The sequence below is a fragment of the Somniosus microcephalus genome, chromosome 11 (genome assembly GCF_052327205.1).
Source record: "Somniosus microcephalus isolate GS21.2 chromosome 11, FLI_Smic_1.0, whole genome shotgun sequence".
NCBI classification, from domain to species: domain Eukaryota; kingdom Metazoa; phylum Chordata; class Chondrichthyes; order Squaliformes; family Somniosidae; genus Somniosus; species Somniosus microcephalus.
Window position 1 is genome coordinate 212,346,174 of NC_140997.1, and position 27,541 is coordinate 212,373,714.

At 46.0% G+C, this 27,541-nt stretch overlaps 1 protein-coding gene across 7 annotated transcripts in view; it reads right to left on the reverse strand.

Moving 5' to 3' along the window:
- Positions 1-27,541, reverse strand: part of LOC147111196 (inter-alpha-trypsin inhibitor heavy chain H3-like) — a 137,013-nt gene that overhangs the window by 16,170 nt on the left and 93,302 nt on the right. For all 7 annotated transcript variants that reach the window (XM_086001856.1, XM_086001854.1, XM_086001853.1 and 4 more), the window contains 2 exons: positions 6,123-6,158; positions 6,008-6,031 (listed from right to left, as the gene is read on the reverse strand). In XM_086001856.1, coding sequence (XP_085857982.1) covers positions 6,008-6,031; positions 6,123-6,158 — 60 coding nt within the window. The remainder of the gene's footprint in view (positions 1-6,007; positions 6,032-6,122; positions 6,159-27,541) is intronic.

The window sequence follows — 27,541 nt, forward strand, 5'->3', positions numbered from 1 at the left end:
CAGGAGGAGGCTCGTATGGAGCATAAACACCAGCATGGACTGGTTGGGCCGAATGGCCTGTTTCTGTGCTGTATATCCTATCTAATCCTATGTTTCTAAAGCTTTCCCAAACCTCAGGCTTACTACTATACTTTGCAACATTATAAGCCTCTTCTTTTAATCTAATGCTATCCTTAACTTCTTTAGTTAGATACGGATGGATCACTGGAATTTAGTTTTTATTCTCAGTGGAATGTATATTCGTTGAGAATTTTGGAAAATCTCTTTAAATGTTTGCCACCGGATGGGTAATGGATGTCAGGCTGGTAGGCCTGTAGTTTCCTGCCATTGGTTTTCCACTTTTTTGAAAATAGGAACTACATGACCTAGCTTCCAGTCAAAGGGAACTATCCCTGATTCTATTGAACTATTGAAGACTAGCTGGGGAGCCCCGCGTTGCGAGGGCAATTTTGGGGCGCTTGGTCTCCCTGCCCCTGTGTGTCCCCCCTCTCCCTGTCATGTCCTCTCCCTGTCCTATCCCTCCCTCCCCTCCCCTCCTCTCCCTCCCTCCCCTCACCTGTCTCCCTCCCTCCCTCCCCTCGCCCACCCCCACCCCTCCCCTCCCCCACTCCCCTCTGTCCCTCTCTCCGGCCCCTCCCCCTGCCTAGCGCCTGAGGTCCGGAGCTGAGGTCCCCCGCGTATCGCGCGGCTGATGGACGGCCGCTGTGGGCGGGCGGGCGGCGCATGCGCGGTCAGTGCGGGCGGCGCGAGCCCCCCATGATTTCCCGAGGCTCGCCCCCCCCCCCGCGATTTCCCGAGGCTCTCCCCCCCCCCCGCGATTTCCCGAGGCTCTCCCCCCCCCCGCGATTTCCCGAGGCTCTCCCCCCCCCCTATTAAATTGTTATTTAATTCCCTAACACATCATTAAAATATTTACCTTAGTTCCCTAACACACAGAAAGTGTGGGGGAAAAAATTGTGAAAAATCAAGATGGCGGCCACTCACCTCGGTTCAGAAGGATAAGGCCCGCCCACACACGCACCGATGGGTCGACCAGTCAGGTCACCGAAGCGTAGGATTGGTCAATCGTCGAGTCACTCGACACTCAACTATAGGAAGGAACCCGCCGTCCGATTGGTGGACCTCGACGTCACACGGTCGCTAATGAGATGCTAATGAGCGGAACGCTGAACGTTTTTGGGATACCGCGGGCGGGATTTTTGTCCGGCCGAAACGTAAATACGCCTATGACCGGTCCGGAATCGCAAGCTTTCTTTTGAGGCGACGCGTGCGTCGGTACGCTCTGTAACTTTCAAACATATAGAGAACAGACAGACAGACATCGGGACAGACAGAAGAGCCGCTTTATATATATAGATAATGGCAAGGGGCTCACAGAATACCAGTCCCATCTCTTTAATCACCACTGGTTGGATATTATCTGAACCTGCAGCCCTATAGCTTTCATAATATATCCAAGATGACTTTACTATATTTTAATATTAATACTGCTATTCAATATAGAGTACACCCCTCCCTAATTCTAGAACATAAGCATCATCTACAGGGGTTTAGACTGATGCGAAATAGTCATTTAGCAGCTCTGCCATAACTTGAGAAACATAGAAATATAGAAGATAGGAGCAGGAGTAGGCCATTTGGCCCCTCGAGCCTGCTCTGCCATTTAATGAGATAATGGCTGATCATCCAAATTCAGTACCCTGTCCCTGCTTTCACCCCATATCCCTTGATCACTTTAGCCTTAAGAAATATATCTAACTCCTTCTTGAATATATTTAATGAATTGGCCTCAACTGCCTTCTGTGGTAGAGAATTCCACAGGTTCACCACTCTCTGGGTGAAGAAATTCCTCCTCATCTCTGTCCTAAATGGCTTACCCCTTATCCTTAGACTGTGACCCCTGGTTCTGGACTCACCTGCCATCGGGAACATCCTTCCTGCATCTAGTCTGTCTAGTCCTGTTAGAATTTTATAAGTTTCAATGAGATCCCCTCTCATTCTTCTAAACTCTAGCGAATATAAGCCCAATCGACCCAATCCCTCCTCTTTTTGCCACCAAAGTGGATCACCTCGCATTTATCCACATTATACTGCATCTGCCAATCATCTGCCCAATCACCCAACCTGTCCAAATCATACTGGAGTTTCTCTGCATCCTCCTCACAGCACACACGCCCACCCAGCTTTGTGTCGTCTGCAAACTTGGAGATATTACGTCTAGTTCCCTCGTCTAGATCATTAATATATATTGTGAATAGCTGGGGTCCTAGCACCGATCCCTGCGGTACCCCACTAGTCACTGCCTGCCACTCGGGAAAAGACCCGTTTATTCCAAACAGTTTGAGTCTGCCTTACAGTGTCCTTTAGTGGCCCTATATGGTCCTTAATAAACCCTAGTGCTTGGTTTGCGTTTTTATGGCCTTGCTAACCTGTGTTGCAACTTTTAGTGATTTGTGTATTTGTACTCCGAGATCCCTTTGTTCCTCTACCCCACCTAGACTCGTACCTTCCAAGTGATAAGTGACCTCCCTATTCTTCCTACCAAAATGTAATACCTCACATTTATCTGTGTTGAACTTCATTTGCTAATGGGGAATAAGGAAATGGCAAAGAATTTAAACAAATATTTTGTATTTGTCTTCACAGTAGAAGACACAAAAAGCATACCAAAATAGTGGGTAACCAAGGGACTAATCAGAGTGAGGAACTTAAAATAATTAAGATCAGTAGAGAAAAAGTACTTGAGAAACTAATGGGACTAAAAGCCAACAAATCCTATGGACCTGATGGCCTACATCCTAGGGTTGTAAAAGAGGTGGCTGCAGAGATAGTGGATACATTGGTTGTGATCTTCCAAAATTCCTTAGATTCTAGAATGGTCCCAGCAGATTGATAAGTAGCAAATGTATCCACACTATTCAAGAAAGGAGGGAGAGAGAAAAAATGGGGAACTACAAGCCAGTTAGCCTGACATCAGTCATTGGGAAAATGCTGGAATCTGTTGTTAAGGAAGTGGTAACAGGGCATTTAGAAAATCATAATATGATTAGGCATAGTCAACATGGTTTTATGAAAGGGAAATCGTACTTGAAAAATCTATGAGGTTTTTTTTGGAAGATGTAGATAAAGGGGAACCAATGGATGTAGCATATTTGGATTTTCAAAAGGCACTTGATAAGGTGCCAGACGAAAGGTTGGTACACAAGATAAGGACTAATGGGCTTGGGGGTAATATATTAGCATGGATAGAGGGTTGGTTAATGGACAGAAAAAAGAGAGTAGGAATGAAGGAGTAATTTTCAGGTCGGCAGGCTATTACTAGTAGGGAGCCACAAGGATCAGTGCTGGAGCCTCAACTATTTACAATCTATATTAATGACTTAGATGAGGGGACCGAGTGTAATGTATCAAAGTTTGCTGATGATACAAAGCTAGGTGGGAAAGTAAGCTGTGAGGAGGTCACAAAGAGCCTGCAAAGGGTTATAGACAGGTTAAGTGAGTGAGCAGATGGAGTATAATGTGGGGAAACGTGAGGTTATTCACTTTAATAGGAAGAATAAAAAAATTGAATATTTTTTAAATGCTGAGAAACGATTAAATGTTGGTGTTCAGAGAGATTTAGGTATCCTCATACAAGAAACAGAGAGTTAGCATGCAGGAACAAGTAATTAGTAAGGCAAATGGCATGTTGGCCTTTATTGCAAGGGGGTTGGAGTACAAGAGTAAGGAAGACTTGCTACAATTGTACAGGGCTTTGGTGACATCACACCTGGAGTACTGTGCAGAGTTTTAGTCTCCTTACCCGAGGAAGGTTGTACTTGCCTTAGAGGCGGTGCAACAGAGGTTCACTAGATTGATTCCTGCAATGAGAGGATTGTCCTAGGAGGAGAGATTGAGTAGACTGGGCCTATACTCTCTGGAGTTTAGAAAAATTAGAGATGATCTCATTGAAACATATAAGATCCCAAGGGGGATTGACAGGGTAGATGCTGAGAGGTTGTTTCCCCTAGTTGGAGAGTCTAGAACTAGGGGCATAGTCTCAGGATAAGGGGTTGGCCATTTAGGACTGAGATGAGGAGGAATTGAATGGTGAAGCAGACTCGAGGGGCCGTATGGCCTACTTCTGCTCCTAATTCTATGTTCTTATGTTCTTATATTATTGGGAAGGGAGCACAAGAGATGCCCGCATGATCACTGGAAAGGGGAAGGGGCCATTAAAAATTCACAACATGGCTTCTGAAAAAAATAGGTTGTGACGTACATATTTGGTAGAGTTTTTTAGGGTGTCACTAGGGTAGTGGATGAAGGAAATCCAGTAGACATTGTCAACCTGGACTTTCAGAAAGCCTTTGATAAGTTACCTCACACTAGGTTACTTCATAAGATAGAATCTTGTAGTATCAGTAGGAATTTGAAATGCTGGTTTAGGAATCGGCTCCAATCCCACATCCAAAAAATTGTAGTTAACGAATGTGGTTCAGCCTGGAGGCACATTACGAGTGGTATCCCCCAGGATCGGTGCTGGGCCTGCTATTGTTCACTGTGTTTATTAGTGACCTGGACAGTGGTGTTGGGAGTATCATCAGTAAGTTTGCGGATGACACCAAAATCAATGCAAAGGTTAAGACAGTAGGGGAGTGCAATCAAATGCAAAAAGATTTAGATATGCTGGGGAAGCAGACCACACAATGGCAAATGGCGTTTAATCTAGATAAATGTAGTGTCGTGCATGTTGGCAGTGCCAACCCATAATACACACATCATTTGCAGGGAAAAATACTGAAGGAAGTTGAGAGAGAAAAAGATCTCGGTGTTATTGTGCACAGATCACTGAGGGTTCATGACCAATATAGAGAAATTGTAGCTGAAGCTAACAGGGTATTGGGTTGTATTAATAGACACCATTTTGTCACAATACAGGTCACTAGTCAGACCACATCTGGCGTACTGTGCCCAGTTTTTGTGGGTGATATAGTAGCCTTGAAAAAGGTAAAGAGGAGAGCTACAAAAATGATTCCAAGTTTAAAGAACCTCAGCCACTCAGGTACGCTCAAGAACCTTTACTTTAGAGCAGCGTAGACTTAAAGGGGGCAATTTTGCCAGCCCTGGGGAGGCGGGTATGGAGGTGGGACTGCCGGGAAAATGGCAGAAACTGGGAGTGGGTACCGAATCTGCTCCCAACCCGCCTCCGTGCCATCTTCCCGGGAGGCGGGTTCCCGAGTCACGCAGGGACCCGTCTCCTCGAGGCGGGAAGGGGATTAGAGCCAATTAACTGCCTGTTAACGGGCAGTTTTGAGGCTTTTCCTCATTTTACGCCTGCAATTGCGGGCTTCCCAATGGCTGCAAACCTCGTCAGGGTCAGAAGGGGTGGGAGGGGTCGAAATGTCAGCTGTAGAGGTGAGTGATGGGTGCAAGTATGGACAGGTAAGTATGAAAGGTGAGTGAAAAGTGTTGCAAAATGTTTCCTTACCTTTGTTTCTTTCTGCAGGCTTCAACCTGAGAGGATCCGGAGGTGCCTCATCTCAACAGCAGAGATAACAGAATGGCTGCTGCATTCTCAGATGCAGCAGCCATCTGCTTTCTGCTGAGAAGTCTTGATGTGCCTTCTGTGCAAGGGCTCACCTTAGAACAGAGATTGTCAGTGTTTGACACCTTCTCAAAGCTGTCAAACGCTGACAATTCATCTGTCAAAAATGTTTCGACAGGTGAAGCGTCATACGCTAACGTCATCTGTCATCAGCTTTCCCTTAATTGACCGGTAAGCCTTTTTTCCTTATTGGCCCTGGATTTTTTCTCTTTTTATTGCCTCGCCCAGGAGATTACATGGCTACAAGGGTGGAGAAAGGGAGGAAGTGTTTAGTCATGATGCTCCGGTCAACATGAGCGTGCGGCAGGCTTGATGGACCAGCTGGTCTTTTCCTTTTGTATGTTCGTATGTAAATGTACATGGTTGAAAGGTATGTTACTACAACTATATGAAACAATAAATGGTCAAGCTGCGTCTTACCAGAAGTGGAAGTGTGTCCGATATCTGTAGATAGAAATATGAGAATTAATGTTTAATCAAGTTTAACTAAAAGTAGCTTAAGGTATGAGATAAGATTTATTTCAAAAGAACTCACCAAGTGCTAGAGGAGTGAAGTGAGTTGCAGGTGGTACTGAAAAAGAAATTAACACTTGTATTTATTTATATAATTAAAAAAAGTGTCTAGCATGTATCCATAGAGCAAAGTTTAGTACGTTCCTAAAATAATTATGCAATTTAAAAAAGTATTTATTGCATTCAAAATCTAATTATTAGCTGTATATAGTTTGATGGCTTGGGAAGAACTGAAAATTGTTTGATCAATTTGATTGGTTAGTTTTGTGATATCTCTTGGTTCATGGGCATCACACCTGAAAGTGTGGCTCAGAGGCCTATCTCAAATTGCTCAAACAATTTTGTTAGTTGCATTTTTTCTGACCTCACTGCATTATATACAGCTATCAATTCATTTGATAACAGTATCGATACATTAAAACTATAATTCTTTGGAAAATTTACTAAACTCACAAACGTCTCTCCAAATAGTTTCTTCCCCTCCTCCACCAACACTATGGTGCACTGCACTAGTCTCCAAGGACAAGCTCATTCCCAATACTTCTTCATTTCCACCCAACCAACTTATTCTTTATGTTCCCAATTTAAAGTTACAAACTACCCATACATAAAACTCCTTCAGTCATGTAACCAATTATAATTCCTAGGAGCCATGACACAACTAGGACTGCTGCAAATGCGTAAAGTAATGCGCACCATTCCATCTCCTGCTGGCATTCTGGTTTCTGCTTCCACCCATTCCAAGTGGCTAAATACTTCTTCTGGCATTCTGGCTCTGGCACCTGCTCCTTCTCCTGCTCACAGAGCTACCAGACCCAGTCCTTTACACCTCAGTAAGTGAGGTGGCTGTTATGTTCATTAATAACTAGACATTCTTATTATGAACAGCTAGCTTCTAGCTAATCATTTATTCAGTACACGTTCTCTAGGTACAGCATCTGTAGAGATTCAGCATGTGTACTTGTGTGTACAGGCAGCCATCTTGACTACTGCCTTCTGGGTAGCCTAGTGCATCGTGGGTAGTGTAGTCTTAAAAACATACAACTAAATATACAGCTCTACAGCTCCACCTGGTGTACTATTCTAGAATGACATGTTATTGATAATTACATCCCCCTTTCTTTGAGGTTAACAAAATCAATATCAATCAACTTTCAAGAAAAACGATAAAGATGATATCAGTAACACTTTTGCTAGTGCTCTACAAACAAACATTTTCACAACAGTCAACACATTTTCAAAGCTTTACTTTATACTCAAAGATTAAGTCCATCAGGCTTTTTTACTTCACGTGTGGATCTTCTTAACACAGGTAAGTCTGATGTGTTTTCATGAGATTGTTCTGGTGGTGATTGACAAGATTCAGTTGCGGCATTGTCATCAATCTGCTCTTGGATAGTTTCTTGTGTTTTCAGGAGGGAGCGGCGGTTCCTCCTGAGAATCTGTCCTTCCTCAGTTCTAACAGTGTATGACCTTGGTCCTACTTCCTCAAGAACTGTAGCTTTCCTGTTCCATGCATCTGGATCCTCAATCCTGACAACATCATCCCTTGTCAATGGTTTTAAAGTTTTGGATGACTTGTCATAGTATGATTTCTGTTTCAGCTTTAACAGTTGAAGTCTCTGTCTTAGTTCCTTACTTTGCTTTTCATTTGCACAGCAGGGCAGCGTGGTGCGCAACTTGCGACCCATTAGTAGTTCAGCAGGTGAAGAACCAGAGTCTAAAGGTGAGGCTCGGTAGCTCAGCAGGGCGAGATAAGGATCAGACTTGCTTTCTGTCGCTTTCTTCAGTAGCTGCTTGAGAACTTGAACACCTTTCTCTGCCTTACCATTCGACTGAGCATACAGAGGACTGGATGTGATGTGCTGAAAGTCATACTGTGCTGCAAACTGTTGCCACTCCTTACAGTTGAAGCACGGACCATTGTCGCTAATGACAATCCTGGGAATTCCATATCTGGCGAAGATGGATTTCACATGCATTATGACACTGCTTGCTGTGGTGCTTGAGAGCAGTGCCATCTCAGGATAGTTAGAATAGTAGTCAATCACTATTAGATATTCTTTACCATTTAAATGAAAAAGGTCCATACCAACCTTTTGCCATGGTGCTGTTGGTAAGTCAGCTACTATCATTGGTTCCTTTGTTTTGGTGTTTCTGACATGTCTCACATATGCCTATCATATTCTCAATGTCCTTATTTACGCCAGGCCAATAAACAGTGTCACTTGCTCTCCTTTTGAATTTTTCAATTCCGAGGTGTCCCTCATGAATCCTTTTGAGCATGTCTTGATGTAGAGCCTGTGGAATGACTGTTCTGTTTTAGTAATAGTCCACTTGCGACACTCAACTCTGACGTGATAGTATTTTGGACAGGAACCTTTTGGCCAACCATGATGAATGTTCTCTATTACTGTTTGTAACATTATCTTTTACTGTTTCTTTTGCTATTTGCTTTGATTTTGTGTCTGACACGGGCAGCGCAGCAGTGACCATACTCACATGAACATCCACGTCTTCTTCAGTAGAGCTCACTTGACTCATTGTGGGTGCTCGGGATAGTGCATCTGCTAACACTATGTATTTGCCTGGTGTGTAGATCAGTTCAAAGTCATATCTTTGCAGCTTCATCATGAGTCGTTGAATCCTTGGAGATATCTCATTCAGATTTTTTTTTATGATGGCAACCAATGGGCTGTGGTCTGTCTCAACTGTGAAGGTGGGAAGTCCATATATGTAGCCATGAAACTTTTCTAATCCAACTACCAAGCCTAGACATTCCTTTTCAATCTGGGCGTATCGACACTCAGTATCAGTCATAGACCTGGAGGCATAGGCAACAGGCTTCCAATCTTCACCCTCTGCTTGTAGCAAGACTGCGCCGAGGCCATCTTTTGATGCATCCGTTGACACTTTGATTCTCTTTGTCGGGTCAAAGAAAGTGAATACAGGTGTGGTTGTCAGCACTGTTTTGAGGTTCATCCACTCTTGTTCATGTCTTTCTGTCCATGCAAACTCATTTGTTTTATGTAGCAGGTCTCGCAGACAGGTTGTCTTGGCTGACAAGTTAGGAATGAACTTTCCAATGAAGTTTATCATCCCCATGATGCGTAGTACTCCTTTTTTGTCAGTGGGTCGGGGCATTTTGAGTATGGCGTTTACTTTTTCCATATCTGGCTCTATTCCTTTACCAGATAGAATATCTCCTAGGAAAGTGACTTCCTGGACGCCAAACTGACATTTGGCTTTGTTGAGCTTCAGTCCATTCCGGCGTATGCTCTGTAGCACTTTAGTCAGTCGCTCATTGTGTTCTTTCAGTGTGGAGCCCCAGATGATGTCATCAACATAGACCCGAGCTCCTTCCAGACCTTCAATTATGTGTTCCATCGCTCTATGAAAGATTTCAGATGCAGATATTATCCTGAAAGGCATTCTGAGGAAACAATACCTGCCAAATGGTGTGTTGAAGGTACAGTATTTGGTGCTCTCTTCATCCAGTTTTAGTTGCCAAAATCCTTGTGAGGCATCGAGCTTTGTGAAGTATCTGGCACCTGACATTTCACTGGTGATTTCTTCTCACTTGGGAATCTGGTAGTGTTCACGTTTTATGTTTGCATTTAAGTCCTTTGGATCCATGCATACTCTTAGATCATTGTTCTTTTTCTTTACACATACCATGGAGTTAACCCAGCCTGTTGGCTCTTCGACTTTCCTGATGACTCCTAGTGTGGTCATTCTGTCCAGTTCTTTCTTGAGCCGGTCACGCAGGGGTGCTGGAACTCTTCGTGGAGCATGTACCACTGGCTGAGCATCCTCCTTTAGCTGGATCTTGTAAGTGAATGGTAGAACTCCAAATCCTTTGAACACATCCTGGAAATTATTTACTACAGAATCCACCGAGTCATCTGGTCTGCTTATGGCACAGTTTATACGGTAGACTCTCTTGACCAGTTCTAAATCTTCACAAGCTTTGTCACCTAGTAGTGAATCAAGTCCTTCAGCCACAACAGAAAACATGAGATGATGCACTTTGTCTTTGACTGTCACTTTAAGTCTGCATACACCTAAGCTATCTATTTTCTGTCCATTATAGCTCTTCAGTAGTACTGACTTTTTTTGTATTTTGGGCTTTTCTTTCATATTTTTAATGTCACTCATACTGATTAAGTTTGCTTTTGCCCCAGTGTCTAGTTTCAATGTAACTAATGCGCCATTTACCTGCAGTGGGATCATCCATTTGTCCTCTTTTACTGCATTGACGTTATGTTCAGCATTGTCCATATCTGAGGGCTGCACATTTTCTGTATCAGTTTCTATATTGTCACATGACACCATTCCTACAAAAAATGTCTCACTTAAATCAGTGTCCTCAATCACATTAACTCATTGCCCTTTCTTTGTTTTTACTTTTGAAAAGCATTGTTTGGCAAAGTGATTCTTTCCATGACATTTTGTGCACATTTTTCCAAATGCTGGGCATTGTTTTACCTGGTGTTTGTAACCACAGCATTTACAATTAAAAATGTCATCCTCCGATTGCTTTTCATTTCTGTTCTGCCCACGTTTCTTCCCCTTGTAGGACACAGCACCGACAGCAGCACTTACTACAATCGTATCATTATTGATTTCACTGAACATCTTCGCATGCTTTTGAGCTAGCTCGCTGGCTTGGCATATTTTCACAGCATTTTCCAATGTTAGTTCGGTTTCTCTCAACAGACATTCCCTGACCTTTTTATCATGAATACCAAACACAATTTGGTCACGAATCATGGATGCTTTGAGCTCAGAGAAATTACATGTCTGTGCTTTCAGTTTCAGATTGGTCACAAAGCTATCAAAAGTCTCATTTCGCTGTTGTGCCCTTGAACGGAACATGTACCTCTCATAGGTTTCGTTCTTTTTGGGAGAACAATGTGCATCAAATTTCTTTAGCACATCGTCTAATTTTTCTCTGTTCTCCTCTGGAGTAAATACAAACGTATTAAATACCTCTATCACCTGTGGGCCTGCAACCGTAAGCAGCAACGCTATCTTCCTTGTGTCTGGCTTCGTACCGTACCCGATGGCAGCAATGTAGAGTTCGAATTGTTGTTTGAAAGCCCGCCAATTGTAGTCGACATTTCCCGTGAGGTTCAAACCCTTCGGTGGCTTCAAAGTCTCCATGTCGCGTTTCACAATGTTTAGCAGATTTTCACAACACCTGGTACCATGTTATGTTCATTAATAACTAGACATTCTTATTATGAACAGCTAGCTTCTAGCTAGTCATTTCTTCAGTACACATTCTCTAGGTGCAGCATCTGTAGAGATTCAGCATGTGTACTTCTGTGTGCAGGCAGCCATCTTGACTACTGCCTTCTGGGTAGCCTAGTGCATCGTGGGTAGTGTAGTCTTAAACACATACAACTAAATATACAGCTCTATACAGCTCTATAGCTCCACCTAGTGTACTATTCTAGAATGACATGTTATTGATCATTACAGTGGCAATTGCTTGAAATCACGACTTCCTCCACAAATTTGTCTCCAGACTGAGATTCACACCTGATCACGGCTAAAAATAACTCTCTCTGTGCCAAACTGTGTATATTACCATTCCAAATAAACCAATCAAACTATCAAAGCAATTTGACTTTAAAATCTCAACCCCTTTTCCACCAACTGATCATTTTCTGTCTTCCATTTTGAACTGTAGTGAAGGGGATACCTTCTGTCTTAACCATTTGAGTGAATTTGCTCTGGGGGCCTCCTGTGCTTCCACCAAAGTTTCAACAGGTAAATGGGAGAACGCCTGTGGCAATTCACCCCATTCCCGTATAAGATGAAGACAAAATGTCCCTATTTGTCACAGTTCCTTCCCCCATCTCCTTCCCCACCCCCCTGGGATATTCCTCATGAATTCCACACACATTGCTTGAGAACCAGTTGCTGGAAGCACGTCAGTGCCTCTGTTTTGCGAGTTGTGGCCATGTTGGATGCAGTTATTTTATAATGCAGGAAATCCAGAGCAATAATAAGCATATGTAAAATGGTTTCCTACAAATAAGGTTATTAATATATTTAAATATAAAACAGACAGAACATATCAATAAGAGTTTTGCATATGGCACCGCTTCATGTACATGTCACATTTACTTCCCATCACACTGTGTTTATAAGACCCCTGTTTATAGAATCATAGAATGGGTACACATGGGAGGCCATTTGGCCCGTCGAGACTGTGCCTGCTCTCTGCAAGAGCATCTCAGCTAGTCCCACTCCCCCACTCTTTCCCCGTAGCTCTGCAATTTTTTTTCTTTCAGGTACTTATCCAACTCCCTTATGAAAGCTGTGATTGAGTCTGCCTCCACCACCCTTTCAGGCAGTGCTTTCCAGATCCTAACCACTCGCTGCGTAAATTTTTTTTTCTTATGTCGCCTTTGGTTCTTTTGCCAATCACCTTAAATCTATGTCATCTGGTTAGATTGAGAGAAGGGGAAGTGCAGAGAGACCTGGGTGTTCTTGTGCACCAGTCGCTGAAGGTAAGCATGCAGGTGGCAGCAGGCGGTTAAGGCGGCAAATGGTATGTTGGCCTTCATAGCAAGAGGGTTCAAGTACAGGAACAAGGATGTCTTGCTACAGTTGTACAGAGCCTTGTTGAGACCGCACCTTGAGTATTGTGTGCAGTTTTGGTCGCCTTACCTGAGGAAGGACGTTCTTGCCATGGAAGGAGTGCAGCGAAGATTCACCAGGCTGATACCTGGGATGGCAGGAATGACGTATGAGGAGAGATTGTGTCGATTGGGCTTATACTCACTGGAGTTTAGAAGATTGAGAGGGGACCTCATCGAAACCTATAAAATTCTGTCAGGCCTGGACAGACTAGATGCAGGAAGGATGTTTCTGATGGACGGGGAGTCCAGAACCAGGGGTCATAGTCTAAGGATAAGGGGTAAGCCATTTAGGACTGAAATGAGGAGGAATTTCTTCACCCAGAGAGTGGTGAACCTGTGGAATTCTCTGCCAGAGAGGGCGGTGGAGGCCAGTTCATTAAATATATTCAAAAAAGAGTTGGATATATTTCTTAAGGCTAAAGGGATCAAGGGATATGGGGAGAAGGCAGGGACAGGGTACTGAATTTGGATGATCAGCCATGATCTCATTGAATGGCGGAGCAGGCTCGAAGGGCCGAATGGCCTACTCCTGCTCCTATCTTCTATGTTTCTATGCCAATGGGAACAATTTCTCTCTATGTACTCTGTCCAGCCCCCTCATGATTTTGAACACCTCTGTCAAATCTGCTCTCAATCTTCTCTGCTCCAGGGAGAACAACCCCAGCTTCTCCAGTCTATCCACGTAACTGAAGTCCCTCATCCCTGAAATCATTCTCGTAAATCTTTTCTGCACCCTCTCCAAGGCCTTCACATCCTTCCTAAAGTGCAATGCCCAGAACTGGACACAATACTCCAGTTGAGGCTGAACCAGTGTTTCATGCAGGTTCATCATAATTTCCACGCTTTTGTACTCAATGGCCCAGAAATTCGGGTCTCCACGGGTGAGTACGCACGGGGTACTCACCCGTAGGCCGAATGGAAGTGCCGGTTTTCTGCATGCACTGCGCATGCGCGGGAAACCGGCACTTCCGATCCTCTGAACGAAGAGGTTCAGAGGTCAAACGCGCGCGCAGGAGAGGCTGCGCGTGCGCTTTGAACTTTTTTTGCAGGTTTTCCCGGGATGGTAAGCCTGCAGCATTTAGAAATGTAAAAAGCAGGCATAAGGCCTGCTTTTTACAAGGTAAGTGGTCAATTAATTAAAATTAAAACATTTTTTCCACAGGTTTATTATTTTTAAATACTTTAAAGCAAGGTAAGTTTATTTTTAGCCCCGTTAGAATATAAAATTATTTTTTTCAATAATTTAAATTATTGTTTCAAATAGTTAATGTAATTTATAGTTTATTTAAAAAGTGTGATGTTTTCTTTAAATTTATTTGAAGATTTACTGCTATTTTGGAGCCGTAGCATTCATAAGTTTTGACAGGTCTTCCTGTCGATCTTATGAATGGGCTTTTCCCTCCTCCGATTGGCTGCCCAGGGCTCACGTGATCCCAGGGGATGCATCGCACTAACTACGCCCCTGGGACATGCAAGCACAGCACGCCGGCAGCTGTACCAGGCCCCGGAGCGGAATTCCACGGGGCCCTACAGCTCAACTACCGGCGCGCAAGGTAAGTGCAGGTCGGGGGCTTACACCCGCGGGAAGCCCCCGACCCGAATTTCTGGGCCTATACCTCAGCCTATACCTCTATTCATGAAGCCCGGGATCCTGTATGCCTTTTTTAACTGCTTTCTCAACGTGCCCTGCCACCTTCAACGATTTGTACACATATACCCCTAGGTCTTTCTGTTCATGCACTCATTTTAGAATTGTACCCTTTAGTTTATATTTCCTCTCCTCATTCTTTCTAACAAAATGTATCACTTCACATTTTTCTGTGTTAAATTTTATCTGCCACCTGTCCATCCATTCTGCCAGCCTGTCTATGTCCTCTTGAAGTCTATCACTATACAGGTAGACTACCCTTTATCCGGACTTCCGAAAACCGAAACCCTCTAAAAACCGAAGGTTTTTTCGGTCAGCGTAAGTCGTGTGTACGAACGAAAAAACCTTCGGTTTTTAGAGGGTTCCGGTTTCGGAAGTTCGGATACAGGGTAAGTCGTGCGCACGACCCCCCGCCGACCCCCCCCCCGTGGACCCCGCCGGCCCCGACAACCGCCGACCCCGCCAGCCCCGACAGCCGCCGACCCCCCCGCGGACCCCGCCGGCCCCGACAACCGCCGACCCCCCCGCGGACCCCGCCGGCCCCGACAACCGCCGACCCCGCCAGCCCCGACAACCGCCGACCCCCCCCGCGGACCCCGGCGGCCCCGACAACTGCCGACCCCGCCAGCCCCGACAACCGCCGACCCCCCCGCGGACCCGACAACCGCCGACCCCGACAACCGCCGACCCCCCCGCGGACCCCGCCGGCCCCGACAACCGCCGACCCCGCCAGCCCCGACAACCGCCGACCCCCCCGCGGACCCCGCCGGCCCCGACAACCGCCGATCCCCCCCGCCGACCCCGACAACCGCCGACCCTGCCAGCCCCGACAACCGCCGACCCCCCCGGCCCCGACCCCCGCCGACCCCGACTGACTTACGCTGAGCGTCAGCGTAAGTCGTGCGCACGACATCCCGCCGACCCCCCCCGCGGACCCCCTCCGACCCCCCCCCCGCGGACCCCTGCCGACCCACCTTCCGAAATCCGAAATTCTCCTTTATCCGAAACTCGGCTGGTCCCGAGGTTTTCGGATAAAGGATAGTCTACCTGTACTTCCAAGTTTTGTGTCATCAGCAAATTTTGAAATTGTGCCCTGTACACATACACCCAAGTCATTATATATATCAAGCAAAGCAGTGGTCCTAGAACAGACCCCTGGGGAACACCACTGTATACGTTCCTCCAGTCTGAAAAACAACCATTCACCACTACTCACTGTTTCCTGTCACTTAGCCAATTTTGTATCCATGCTGCCACTGTCCCTTTTATTCCATGGGCTTCAACTTTGCTGGCAAGCCTATTATGTGACACTTTGTCGAACGCCTTTTGGAAATCCATGTACACCACGTCAACCGTATTGCACTCATCAACCCTCTGTTACCTCATAAAAAAACTCAATCAAGTTGGTTAAACATAATTTGCTGGCTGGCTTTCCTTAATGAATCCACAATTGTCCAAATGACTGTTAACTTTGTCCCTGATTTTGGTTTCTAAAAGCTTCCCCACTACCGAAGTTAAACTAACCTATAGTTTCTGGGTTTATCTTTACACCCTTTTTTGCGTAGGTCTCCTTTTTGGTCCCTAATTGACCCCACCCCTCCTCTTTCTACCCATTTACTATTTATATTCCTATAGAAGAATTTTGGATTAGCTTTTATGTTATGACCTTATATAAAACAATGTATCCTGTGCCTCACCATGAGCAATGTCTTGGGTGATCTGCTAATAATTAATAAATATTACCAACATTGCAGCTCAGTAATATGATAAATACGGTCAATGTAGCATTATTATTAATTAATCATACAGCCAGAGCAGCCTCCATTGTCCCTCTCTTCCAGTCCTAGGCTCCAAATTCCCACTCCATCTCAGCCGCAACCTCAGACTGCAGCTCCTTTATGCAACATAACCCAGCCTGCCACTCCCAGAGGAAGATGATCATTTTTGCTCGCAGACCCTAGTCTGTCACCTGGTCAGCATGACACGTGAGAGTACAAAACATACAGAAAAGAGTGACACATGCAGAGCAGTGTTCCCCCCAATTCTTTTTTTTGGGTGCACGGTCCCTTTAACAGGCTGCACGGTGCATTCAATGTTTCACACATGCGCAAAACTTCACATTAGAAAAGCTGCTCCCGGGCTGCGCAGGACCGGCAGACAGCTGCGTGACTGCACAGCTTAGAGGGAATGTGGATGCAGAGATAAAGGCCGCGATTTTGCCGGCGCTCGGAGGGCGGGTTTGGAGGCGAGTCAGAGGTTAAATTAGTTTTGAGTGATGGCGGGTCCCGAACCCGCCTCCACACAACTTCATCAAGTGTCGGGTCTGGGAGTCCCGATCAGAGCCGCCACCAAGCGGCGAGAGAGGCACTTAAGGCAGTTAACAGCTTGTTAACTGCCTACAAAATCCGATTTTAGTAGGCTTTTCCCATTTCAGAACATTTTCAGCGTGTTCTACTCCGTTCCCAAAACACACCTGCTGATTGTGCCGGGTTCAGCAACTACATGAATTCTTGACAGCTGCTCTTGCAGCATAAAAGCGGACCTGTAACATGTCTGATTTCCAGATGACAGAACTTTGTTTTTGGAGGTGTTGGGACACTTTTTGCAGGTCTATTGAGCTTGTAAGTGGTTAAGCTGAGATCCATTTGCACTGTGACCTCCTTGGAAAACCCACTCTCCACATTGCCTGAGCAAGATCTATTCCTCAACTCAGATATATACCAGCGGAATGGGAATCATTTATATCCTCTCATCCTGGTCCTCAGAATCAGAGGAAGAGCAGCCCCGGCAGCAGCAGAACCAGGCACAACAGCAGCAGCAACAACAGGAGCGCCAACCTCCTCCTCAGCCACCTGATGCTGCACAGGGCAGAGGGCGTCAGCGCAGGGCTGCACCTCGCCGCAGGAGATACCCCCAACACAAGGTTTACAGGCCGAGGATGAGCATCCTCAATATGACTGAGCAGCAGTGCCAAAGGAGGCTGAGACTTTCGCGAGAGGTAGTCGCCAACAACTGCGCAATGCTGCACCAACACCTGGAGCCCAGAGGAGCTGGTGGACACCCCTTACCAGTGGCTGTCAAAGTCACCACTGCACTCAACTTTTTTGCTTCAGGGTCCTTCCAGGGATCATCAGCAGACATCAGCGGCATCTCCCAGTTGGCCGCACACACCTGTATCATGCAGCTTACCGATGCTCTCTTTGCAAAGGCGCACAATTACATCAACTTCTCCACGGATGAAGCAAGTGTAACAGCGCGTGCGGTTGGCTTTGCAAATATGGCAGGTTTCCTCAAGAGTGCAGGGCGTCATAGGCTGCACACATGTGGCCATTAGGACACCCCATCACAACCCAGCTGTATTTGTGAACCGCAAGGGATTCCACTCCGTTAACGTCCAGCTGGTGTGTAAGCACAGGAAGAACATTTTGCATGTTTGCGCCAAGTTCCCTGGCAGTTGCCATGACTTGTTCATCCTGCGGCAGTCTACTGTGCCTCAGCTCTTCAATCCACCAACTCAACTTTTCGGATGGTTACTTGGAGACAAGAGCTATCCGCTGAAGGTGTGGTTAATGACGTCGTTGAGGCCATCAAACGAAGCTGAGGAGCGCTACAATCCCAGCCACATCATCGAGCAAACCATCGGCTTGCACAAAATGCAATTCAGATGCCTTGACAGATCAGGTGGAGCCCTACAGTACTCACCAGCCAGGGTCTGCAGAATCATTGTGGTCTGCTGTGCACTGGACATCGCACTGCAGCGTGGCTTACCGCTGCCTGAGGAACAAGTAGCTCAGTGCACAGCCTCCTCCATAGAGGAGGAGGAGGAGAAGACCTAGCTGAAGCGGATGTGCCAGTTCCAGCAGCAGGTGAGCACATTGCTGGCAGTGATGCAAGGGATGCACTAATCCATGCCAGATTTGCTCAAGTTTACGAAGCAAACACGTGACTGCCGTCTTAACACACCATACAATATCTGTACAATAAACTGTGGGTTCCTATCACTCTCACGACCATCGTTACAGATGAAAGGTGCCTGACACCTCACTGTGACACTTCCATTTCTGGGAACACATAGGCCAAGTCTTTGAATGTTTGCCATCGCATTTCTTTTTTACAATGGAAATGACAAAGATAATCTTAAATTTGTATAACATCAAAACACCCAAGTGACTACGCTTGTGACTATTTCTGTGTTAACTTTCCCTTACGCGTGCCTCTACGTGGTGCTTCCCCTGTGGCTTCAGCAGATGTGGAGGCACCTTGCTCACTTTCATGCTGCGCCTGCTTCGACACCTTTGGCGGGCGTCCTCTGGGTTTGGGATCCTGGGAGGGCTTGGCAACAGTCTGCTCCTCCTGCGGCTGTGCAGGGGCTGAGACGGCCATCTCAGTTGGGTGAGGAATCTGGGGCTCTGACCGAGGGCTCCACAGTGGCACGGGAGTGTGAGCACTTGGAGAGGAGCCCACACTCCTTGTTGTCGACCACCAACATCCCTCTCATGGGTCAGCCGCACCTCAGTGCTGGCAAGTGGCAGGAGAGCACCTTGCTGCACTTCAGGGGGGCCATGAGGACCCATATCTGCACTGGCAGTCCTCCTCAAAAGGATGTCCATGAAGCTCTAGTCTCTCTGCTCAATAGCTGCCCATCGCTCCTCCAGAGATGTCAGTATATTCTGAACAGTCACCATGTTTTCCTGACTCTGGCGACTTACTTCCTCCATGGCCGTAGCCATCCTTTCCAATGAGGTAGCCATTCTTTTCACGGAGGTTGCCATCCTATCCATGGCGGTGCGTTGATGCGCCATTGCCTCCACCATGGCATTGCTTATGTTTGAGATGGACTCCTCCATTCTCTGCACACTCGCATCGATCGTGGATGCAAAACCTGTCAGACTCCTGCACTTGTTGCTGAAGTTCCAGCGCCGCTCTCTTTCTGGATGGTCCCAGAGGCACAGGGTCCACATGCAGCTGAGCAGAGACTCTCCACTGTTGTCCCTGCCTCCACCATCTGCTGATGCTCACTTGTGAGCTGTGATACACCAGGTGACAACACTAATCAATCTCGCAAATGACCCACCGAGGTGTGCGTCTCTGCGCTGGTGCTGGGTGCACTCAATTCTGCTGACACTGCTCCCTCAGAGGTTGCAGCTTCCTCTGAGGAGTCTTCTGGCTCGTCCTCCTGGACAGTGGGGAGGGGGGCTCTCGATGGTCCTGTGGGGGAGTAAAGGCATGAGTTAGACATGTGATATGAATGTAGCAGGCACATCAAATTGTGCAGATGATCAGAACTCAATCTGAATGAACATCAGATGCCATATCAGTCACTCATGCAATCTAAATGAGAGGGTGGCAAATCTATTCTGTCACCAGCTTGCTCTACTATGCCCGTCTGACCATCCCCCACTTCCAGACCCTCAGCACCTCCGAGGATGTCCAGAGCAGCCTCCTCAGTGCTGGTCAACTGGGCAATGGAAAGTGGCCCTCCTCCTGTCCTGCCCCTCTCCCTCTTATAGTGGGCTCTCTTTTCCTGCAATGAGGGACACAAGTGGCGTTTGAGTGAGAATGTTGGAGTGTGTAGAGAATCCATAGCATAGATGCTTAGAGGGAGACAAAGATGGAGTGAGGTGCCAATACCAAGGGCCCTCCCTGTGCGTTGTTAGTTGTTGTTATTGCATAACAGTGATAGCGAGTGTGAGGGGTGCATATGGGTGAAGTGATTGTGTACATAGAGGGGGATGGTTAAGGGTGCAAGGGTAAAGTGGGATGTGCAGGAGTAGGTTGACAATGCAAAATGCTGGAGATGAGAAATGGGGAGCAGATTGAAGGTAAATGTGATGTTATACTCACTTTTGCTGTGCGTATCAGGTCATTGAACCTTTTCCTGCACTGAATCCAGGTGCGACCACACAAAGACCTGGCACTCACCTCCTCAGCAATTTACAGCCAGGCTGCTTTGGTATGCTGAAGAGGCTTCCTCCCTCCGTTTGAAGGGAACAGTACCCCTTGGCACCCTCTCACTCCCTCCACAAGAACATGGAGGGAGTCATCATTGAATCTGGGTGATGCCTTGGGTCTTGCAGCAGTCATTCTCAGAAGTGCCACACCGAGAAGCAGCAGAATATCATTGAGCAGAAACAAGGCTGCATGGGCCCCTTAAATACAGCTGGCTGAAAGACGTCAGCAGAGGCGAGCAGCAGACCCGAGCCCACTGGTTGGGCCAGGTGGCGTGCATGTCGGGCTTAATCAGTCCACTTAAGCTAAAATCGCAAGTTCAGGGCGGCTGAAACCGGCTGCGGGACCGGAACCTGCCGAGCATCAAAGCCGCCTCCAACCCGCCTCCACTCAGAAAATCATGGCCAGTGTGCCAAAAGCATACAGAATACTAGCTACACAATAACAACTTGCATTTATATAGCACCTTTAACATTGAATCAGACAAAAATGGATGATGATCCAAAGTTGATATTAGGGTGTGTGACTAAAAGCTTGGTCAAAGAGGATGGGTTTTAAGGGCAGTCTTAAAAGGAGGAGAGGTTTAGGGACAGAATTCCAGAATGTAGGGATAAAGGAATTGCTGCCAATGGTGGGGCGAAGGAGATAGTGGATGCACAGGCAGCCAGAGTCAGAGGAATGCAGAGTGCTCGGGCGATTGCAGAGCTGGAAGAATTTACAGAGATAGGAAGGGTGAGGCCACGAAGGAATTAAAACATGACGATGAGAATTTAAATTTGAGGTGTTGGAGGACCAGAAACCAATGAAGGTTCACATGGACGGGGTGATAGGTGAGCAGAAATTGGTGTGGGAAGGGATACGGGCAGCAGAGCTTTGAATGAGCTGAAGCTTATGGAGGGTGGAGGCTGGGAGATCAGCGAGGACAGCATAGAAAGTGTCTGGAGATGACAAATTCATTGATGAAGATTTCAGTGGCAGGTGGGCAGAGGCAAGTAATGTTATGGAGGTAGAAGTAGGCAGTCTTTGTGATGGATAGGATATTGTGAAGGAATAAGCCATATTCAGAAAAAGACACCATTCTATGAAAGAATTCTAGCCTTATTGAAACATGACAAACTAGGTTTGGAAATCTAGAAACCTGGCTATGAAAAGCTGTATTGTTAACAGCATTCGGGCTATTGGGATAAGATAAGTCGTTGACACTGAATCAATAACCTTATTGAAACAGGAGGTTGGACGCTCCTGAAGTCTGAAGCTTTGGAAAGAACACAATGGTACACCCTGTTAAGGTGTTCTAAATTACACTTCGGAAAGAAACACAAAATTAAGAAACATATGCCTTCGTAAAAATGACATCGAATGAAACATAGGAGACACGATTCTGTGTTGCAACCAGCTAAGGTAACTGAGAATTGCATAGATCACCCTGGTTGAGGTGTTTTAATTTACATGTCATAAAAAGACATAAACAGAAGACCTTGGTAGAGATGACATCAAATAGATGCACCTGCTGTTACACCGTTTTTTAAGATAAGCTTTGAACACCTAGGGTAGAGACATAATTCTTAATGCTACCAGCTGAACTGACTAAGAATAGCAGGGGTCAGCAGAAAAATGACTAGAGATAGTTAGCTTACATCAGCAGAAAACTTCAAAGGAAATACCACTGAGAAAATATATAAATATTGAACTTTCAAATGGGGTGATAGATTCGCTGTAAAGGGGCAAAGCGATTCTCGGCTTCAGAGGCAGGCTCTGTAAGTCTACAACTCTTTGTACCTCGGGGATCTACGGTACTGTATTTGATTTTGGTGGATATCCTGGAATAAGACTAAGAACTGTAAAACTGTAGAGAAGTTAAGATTTGAGAATAAGAATCTCTGACAATAGAATTGTAAGCATTTTGTTTTTGGAACTGTTAATGTTGCGATTTCACCAACTGTAAATTACATGTCGGTTCTTTAATAAATCTATATATTTTTAGAATTGTCTCACATGGTACTTCTGTATCAAACTTGTGAACTCAATCTCTCTACACTCTTTGATGAGGAGTTGCAGAATTCTGGGGGAGTTATCCGGACCCTCATAATATCTGGAAGGTTACAGTCTAGCTAAACTTATTAAAAGTGCTATCTGGAGGATGGTAACATCTTCAGGTTGTTCCTTTCCTTTAGGGAGAGATGGTCCAGACCTTTAGACCCAGTTAAGCATCTTCAGGCTTCGGCTACTCAAACTTTAGTTGAAAGTGAACGTCTGGGGAATACGCCTGATCTGGGGTAGCCCTAAAGAGGCTAGGACTAGTGTGATAAAAATGATAACATCCGGGAAGTTATGTCATCACTTCCTGTGAACTATGAACTATGAACTGTGTACATACCTCACTTCCTGTCTATGTCACTTCCTGTTGGACTGGTATAAATACTGGTCTGTTCAGTATTGTAAGAGGCTTCTACCAGAGGCATGGTAAAGACCTCTCTTGTGTATATAGTGTGTTTATAAGTTACTTAAAGCTTACTTTAAAGTTACTTGATGGTAAGTCTCCTTTTTCTTACATCAATTTAAGTAACTTAATATTTACACTAACAAATACTAGACCTTCAGACAAACTCGGAAGTTAAGGATCCAGGGAACCACCCATCATGGAGAAAATCCTTAGACCTATTCGTCTGGACTTGGACCCGAATACACCAGCAGCTGGCAGGGTATGGAAGCATTGGTATCGTACTTTTGAGAATTTTCTGGATGAATGTAAAGTGGATGCTCCTGCTAAATTGAAGATACTTGTCAATTATGTGACCCCAAAAGTGTTCGAATATGTTGATGACTGGGATAGTTACGAAGAGGTGATTCGGGCACTTAAGAAACTGTATGCGAAGACCCCAAATGAGGTCTATGCTAGACATCTACTGGCCACAGCCCGACAAGGGCCAGGGGAATCAATTGACGAATTCCTGCAAGAACTTCGCAGGCTCAGCGTAGATTGTAACTTTCAGGCAGCCTCAGCTGAGCTGTACCGCCAAGAAATGATTCGTGATGCTTTCATCTGCGGGATTGCCTCTCCATTTATACGCCAGCGTCTACTAGAAAGTAAAACACTTGAGCTACAAAAAGCTTTTGACCTAGCTTGTTCACTGGATTTGGCAAAGAGAAATGCAGACCTCTATCAGCTGCCCAGATCTCGATCTGCTGCTGTAGCTGCAACCAGACAATTCAAGCGGTCTCAGGTGAACCCTATCATGGGGGAATCTAATTCTGATAATTCTGATGAAGAAGAGGAGGACGACCCCACTTTAGCAGCCTCTTGGCAATCTAGGAAGGAATGCTTCTTTTGTGGAGATGCTTTTCACCCTAGGAAAACCTGCCCTGCTCGCAATGCAATCTGCAGTTATTGCGGGAAAAAAGGACACTTTGCTAAAGTTTGCCTATCAAGGGCCTCTACGAGGGCCAATCCAGCTAAGGCCTACCGAACTGCCCCAATTAGGGCCTATCAAGATGCTCCAGCTAGGACCTATCAAGCTTCCTCTCGAGCTCTCTCCCGAAGAAGCACACCGAGAGTTTTAGCCACTCTCTGTGCAACGACACCAATTACAGCTGCTTGCCCACAGAACCTGTCTCAGGCAGCCACAAAAATTTCAATTAAAGGGCATACCTTAGATGCCTTAATTGACTCAGGAAGTACTGATAGTTTCATTAAGGAACAGATTGTTGCGAAATTGAAACTACATGTCTTCCCATCGGACCAGGCAATTGCGATGGCCCAGTCATCACTTAATACCAGAATCTCCGGCTTTTGTGTTGTTGATATGACACTTCATGGTCGTATGTATCCCTCCACCCGACTTTCGGTGCTCAAAGACTTATGTAGTGATCTCCTCTTAGGGCTGGACTTCCAAAAACAGCATAAGAAACTCACCATTGAGTTTGGTGGATCCAAACCCGGACTTACTATTTCTAATATACCATCTAAATTACCATTTTGTGCATTATCAGCAGCTTCACTTAATGAACCCTCATTATTTGCCAGTATTCCGCCTCAATGCCAACCGATAATAACGAAATCGCGGCGCTTTAATCAGGAAGACCAATCTTTTATTGCGGCTGAAATCTCTCGACTTCTAGCAGAGGATATCATTGAACCATGTTCGTCGCCCTGGCGGGCTCAAGTCGTCATTGTCAAGAACCCTCTAAAACCTCACAAACAGCGACTATGCATCGATTATTCGCAAACCATCAATCAATATACCGACTTGGACGCCTACCCATTGCCACGCATTGATGATATGGTTAATAAACTGTCCGAATACAAAGTGTTCTCAACTTACGATTTAAAAAGTGCCTATCATCAGTTACCCTTGAAGGTCTCAGATAAGCAGTACACAGCCTTTGAGGCTAATGGACGGCTGTACCAATTTTGTCGCCTCCCATTCGGGGTTACTAATGGAGTGGCTGTCTTTCAACGGGCAATGGATGGCCTGGTTAAGCAGGAAAACCTAAGGGACACTTTTCCCTATCTTGATAACATTACCATTGCAGGTCACGATCAACAGGAACACGACTCCAACCTCCAAAAATTTCGGGATGCCCTCCATCGCCGTAATTTGACCCTGAATGAATCCAAATCTGTTGAGTCGCAACCGACCATCAACATCCTTGGCTACTGCGTAGGCAATGGTATCATTAAGCCAGACCCAGAAAGACTTCGCCCGCTCCAAGAGCTCCCGTCACCTAAGAATCCGGCTTCTTTACGTCGGGCTCTCGGTCTGTTTGCATACTACGCTAAATGGATTCCTCATTTTTCGGACGAAATCCAACCCTTGCTGCATGCTAGATCATTTCCACTGGGAACAGCGGCTGTTGCAGCCTTTAACCTTCTCAAAAAACAGTTGGAGAAAGCGGCTCTTCACTCCATTGATGAGAATCTCCCTTTCGTGGTTGAATGTGATGCCTCGGAGGTGGCGATCTCGGCTACTCTGAATCAGGAAGGTCGTCCTGTAGCATTTATGTCCAGGACCTTACAAGGTGCCGAGCTACATTATCCTCCGGTTGAGAAAGAAGCCACAGCCATCATAGAGGCAGTACGGAAGTGGAACCATTTTCTAGCTCGCCAGCACTTTACATTGATCACGGACCAACGATCAGTCGCCTTCATGCTCGATAATCGAAAACGAACCAAAATTAAGAATAATAAAATACAACTTTGGAGGATGGAACTGGCCTCTTTTGGTTATACCATTCTCTATCGGCCTGGCAAGGAGAATGTGGCCCCGGACACCCTCACACGGGCATTCTGCTCCACTATGTCATCCTCCACTCTCATGGATGTCCACAATGGTTTGTGTCATCCTGGCGTTACGCGCATGCTACATTTCGTACGATCACGGAATCTCCCTTTTTCCACTGGAGATGTAAAGAAAATATGCTCAGAATGCCGGCTTTGTGCGGAATTAAAACCTCAGTTCTTCCGCCCCTCAGATGGTATACTCATACATGCAACCCAACCGATGCAACGACTTAGCATCGATTTTAAGGGCCCAGTGCCCTCTTCAACTCGGAACACATATTTGCTCACCATGATCGACGAATATTCACGTTTTCCGTTTGCCTTCCCCTGCTCCAATATGCTGGCGTCCACAGTAATCTGCTGCCTTGAGCAGGTATTTTCTCTCTGTGGCATGCCGGCTTATATTCACTCAGATCGGGGTCCATCCTTTATGTCAAGGGAACTCAAGGACTACCTCTCAGAACGGGGAATTGCTACAAGCAAAACAACACCATACCATCCCATCGGAAATGGGCAGGTAGAGAGGTATAACGGTATCATCTGGAATTCCGTACGTCTCGCTTTAAGATCTCGGGGCCTACCAGACCAGCAATGGGAAACAGTGCTTCCGGATGCATTGCACTCTATACGGTCCCTGCTTTCTACAGCCACAAATACTACACCTCATGAGCGGTTCTTTGGATTCCAGCGTCGCTCATCTCATGGGACATCACTCCCATCATGGCTAACTACTCCTGGACCTGTATTACTCCGAAGATACGTTCGGACGTCTAAAAATGACCCTCTTGTAGATGAGGTCGAACTAACCGATGCCAACCCCACCTATGCAAACATACGATATTCCGACGGCCGAGAATCTACTGTATCATTACGGGATCTGGCTCCCTGCCCACCAGGACCTAGTGGGACATCGGGTGATGGCATTTCACCAGGAAACTCTTGGGACCTATCGGGTACCCCTCTCCAGGATCCTGATCGGACACCAACTAGCTTGGTGCCGGTAGAACCCCGTGCTCAAGGTTGCGACCCTCCCAGTACCGCGCATGAAAGTACTGATCCGCCACAGACCAGCTCTGCACCTCCCTCTGAACAGAGGCAGTCCGACTTTGAACCTATTGGGGCTCGTACTCGAAGCCATGATCACCCCGACCCTTCACAGGGCAATCCAGGCCACACAGACTCTGACCAATGGCCAACCGCATGTAAGCGGACCAGCGACCCTCTACGACGGGAATCCAAACGGGTGCGACTCTTCCTTGTTCGGCGGCTGCGGACCAAAAGGTAGACCACAGCCTCCTAATCCTGCAGGAGGGAAGAATGTGATAAAAATGATAACATCCGGGAAGTTATGTCATCACTTCCTGTGAACTATGAACTATGAACTGTGTACATACCTCACTTCCTGTCTATGTCACTTCCTGTTGGACTGGTATAAATACTGGTCTGTTCAGTATTGTAAGAGGCTTCTACCAGAGGCATGGTAAAGACCTCTCTTGTGTATATAGTGTGTTTATAAGTTACTTAAAGCTTACTTTAAAGTTACTTGATGGTAAGTCTCCTTTTTCTTACATCAACTAGTAATTATCCCTTCAGTTGCCGCCCAACGTGTGTGTTAACGAGTTGATACAGAACCTATACTTATATTTATATCTATATCCATCTTGTAGATTGTTAAGTATAGAAGGAGTGTTTTACTGACAGTGGTACTAAGACCCAGATTTAACTCTCTAGAGACGCCAAGTCCCTGATCAGGCCTTGTAGAACTTATATCAGGATTCCCTCAATATACCATTGAGGTCTAGAAATTTCTTATAAAGTTCATATTAAACCCTAACCGAGGTTAGGTCCTGATGAAATGGAAAACCCTGTAGGAAATGGCCAAGTCTTATTAGGAAATTCAAACAATT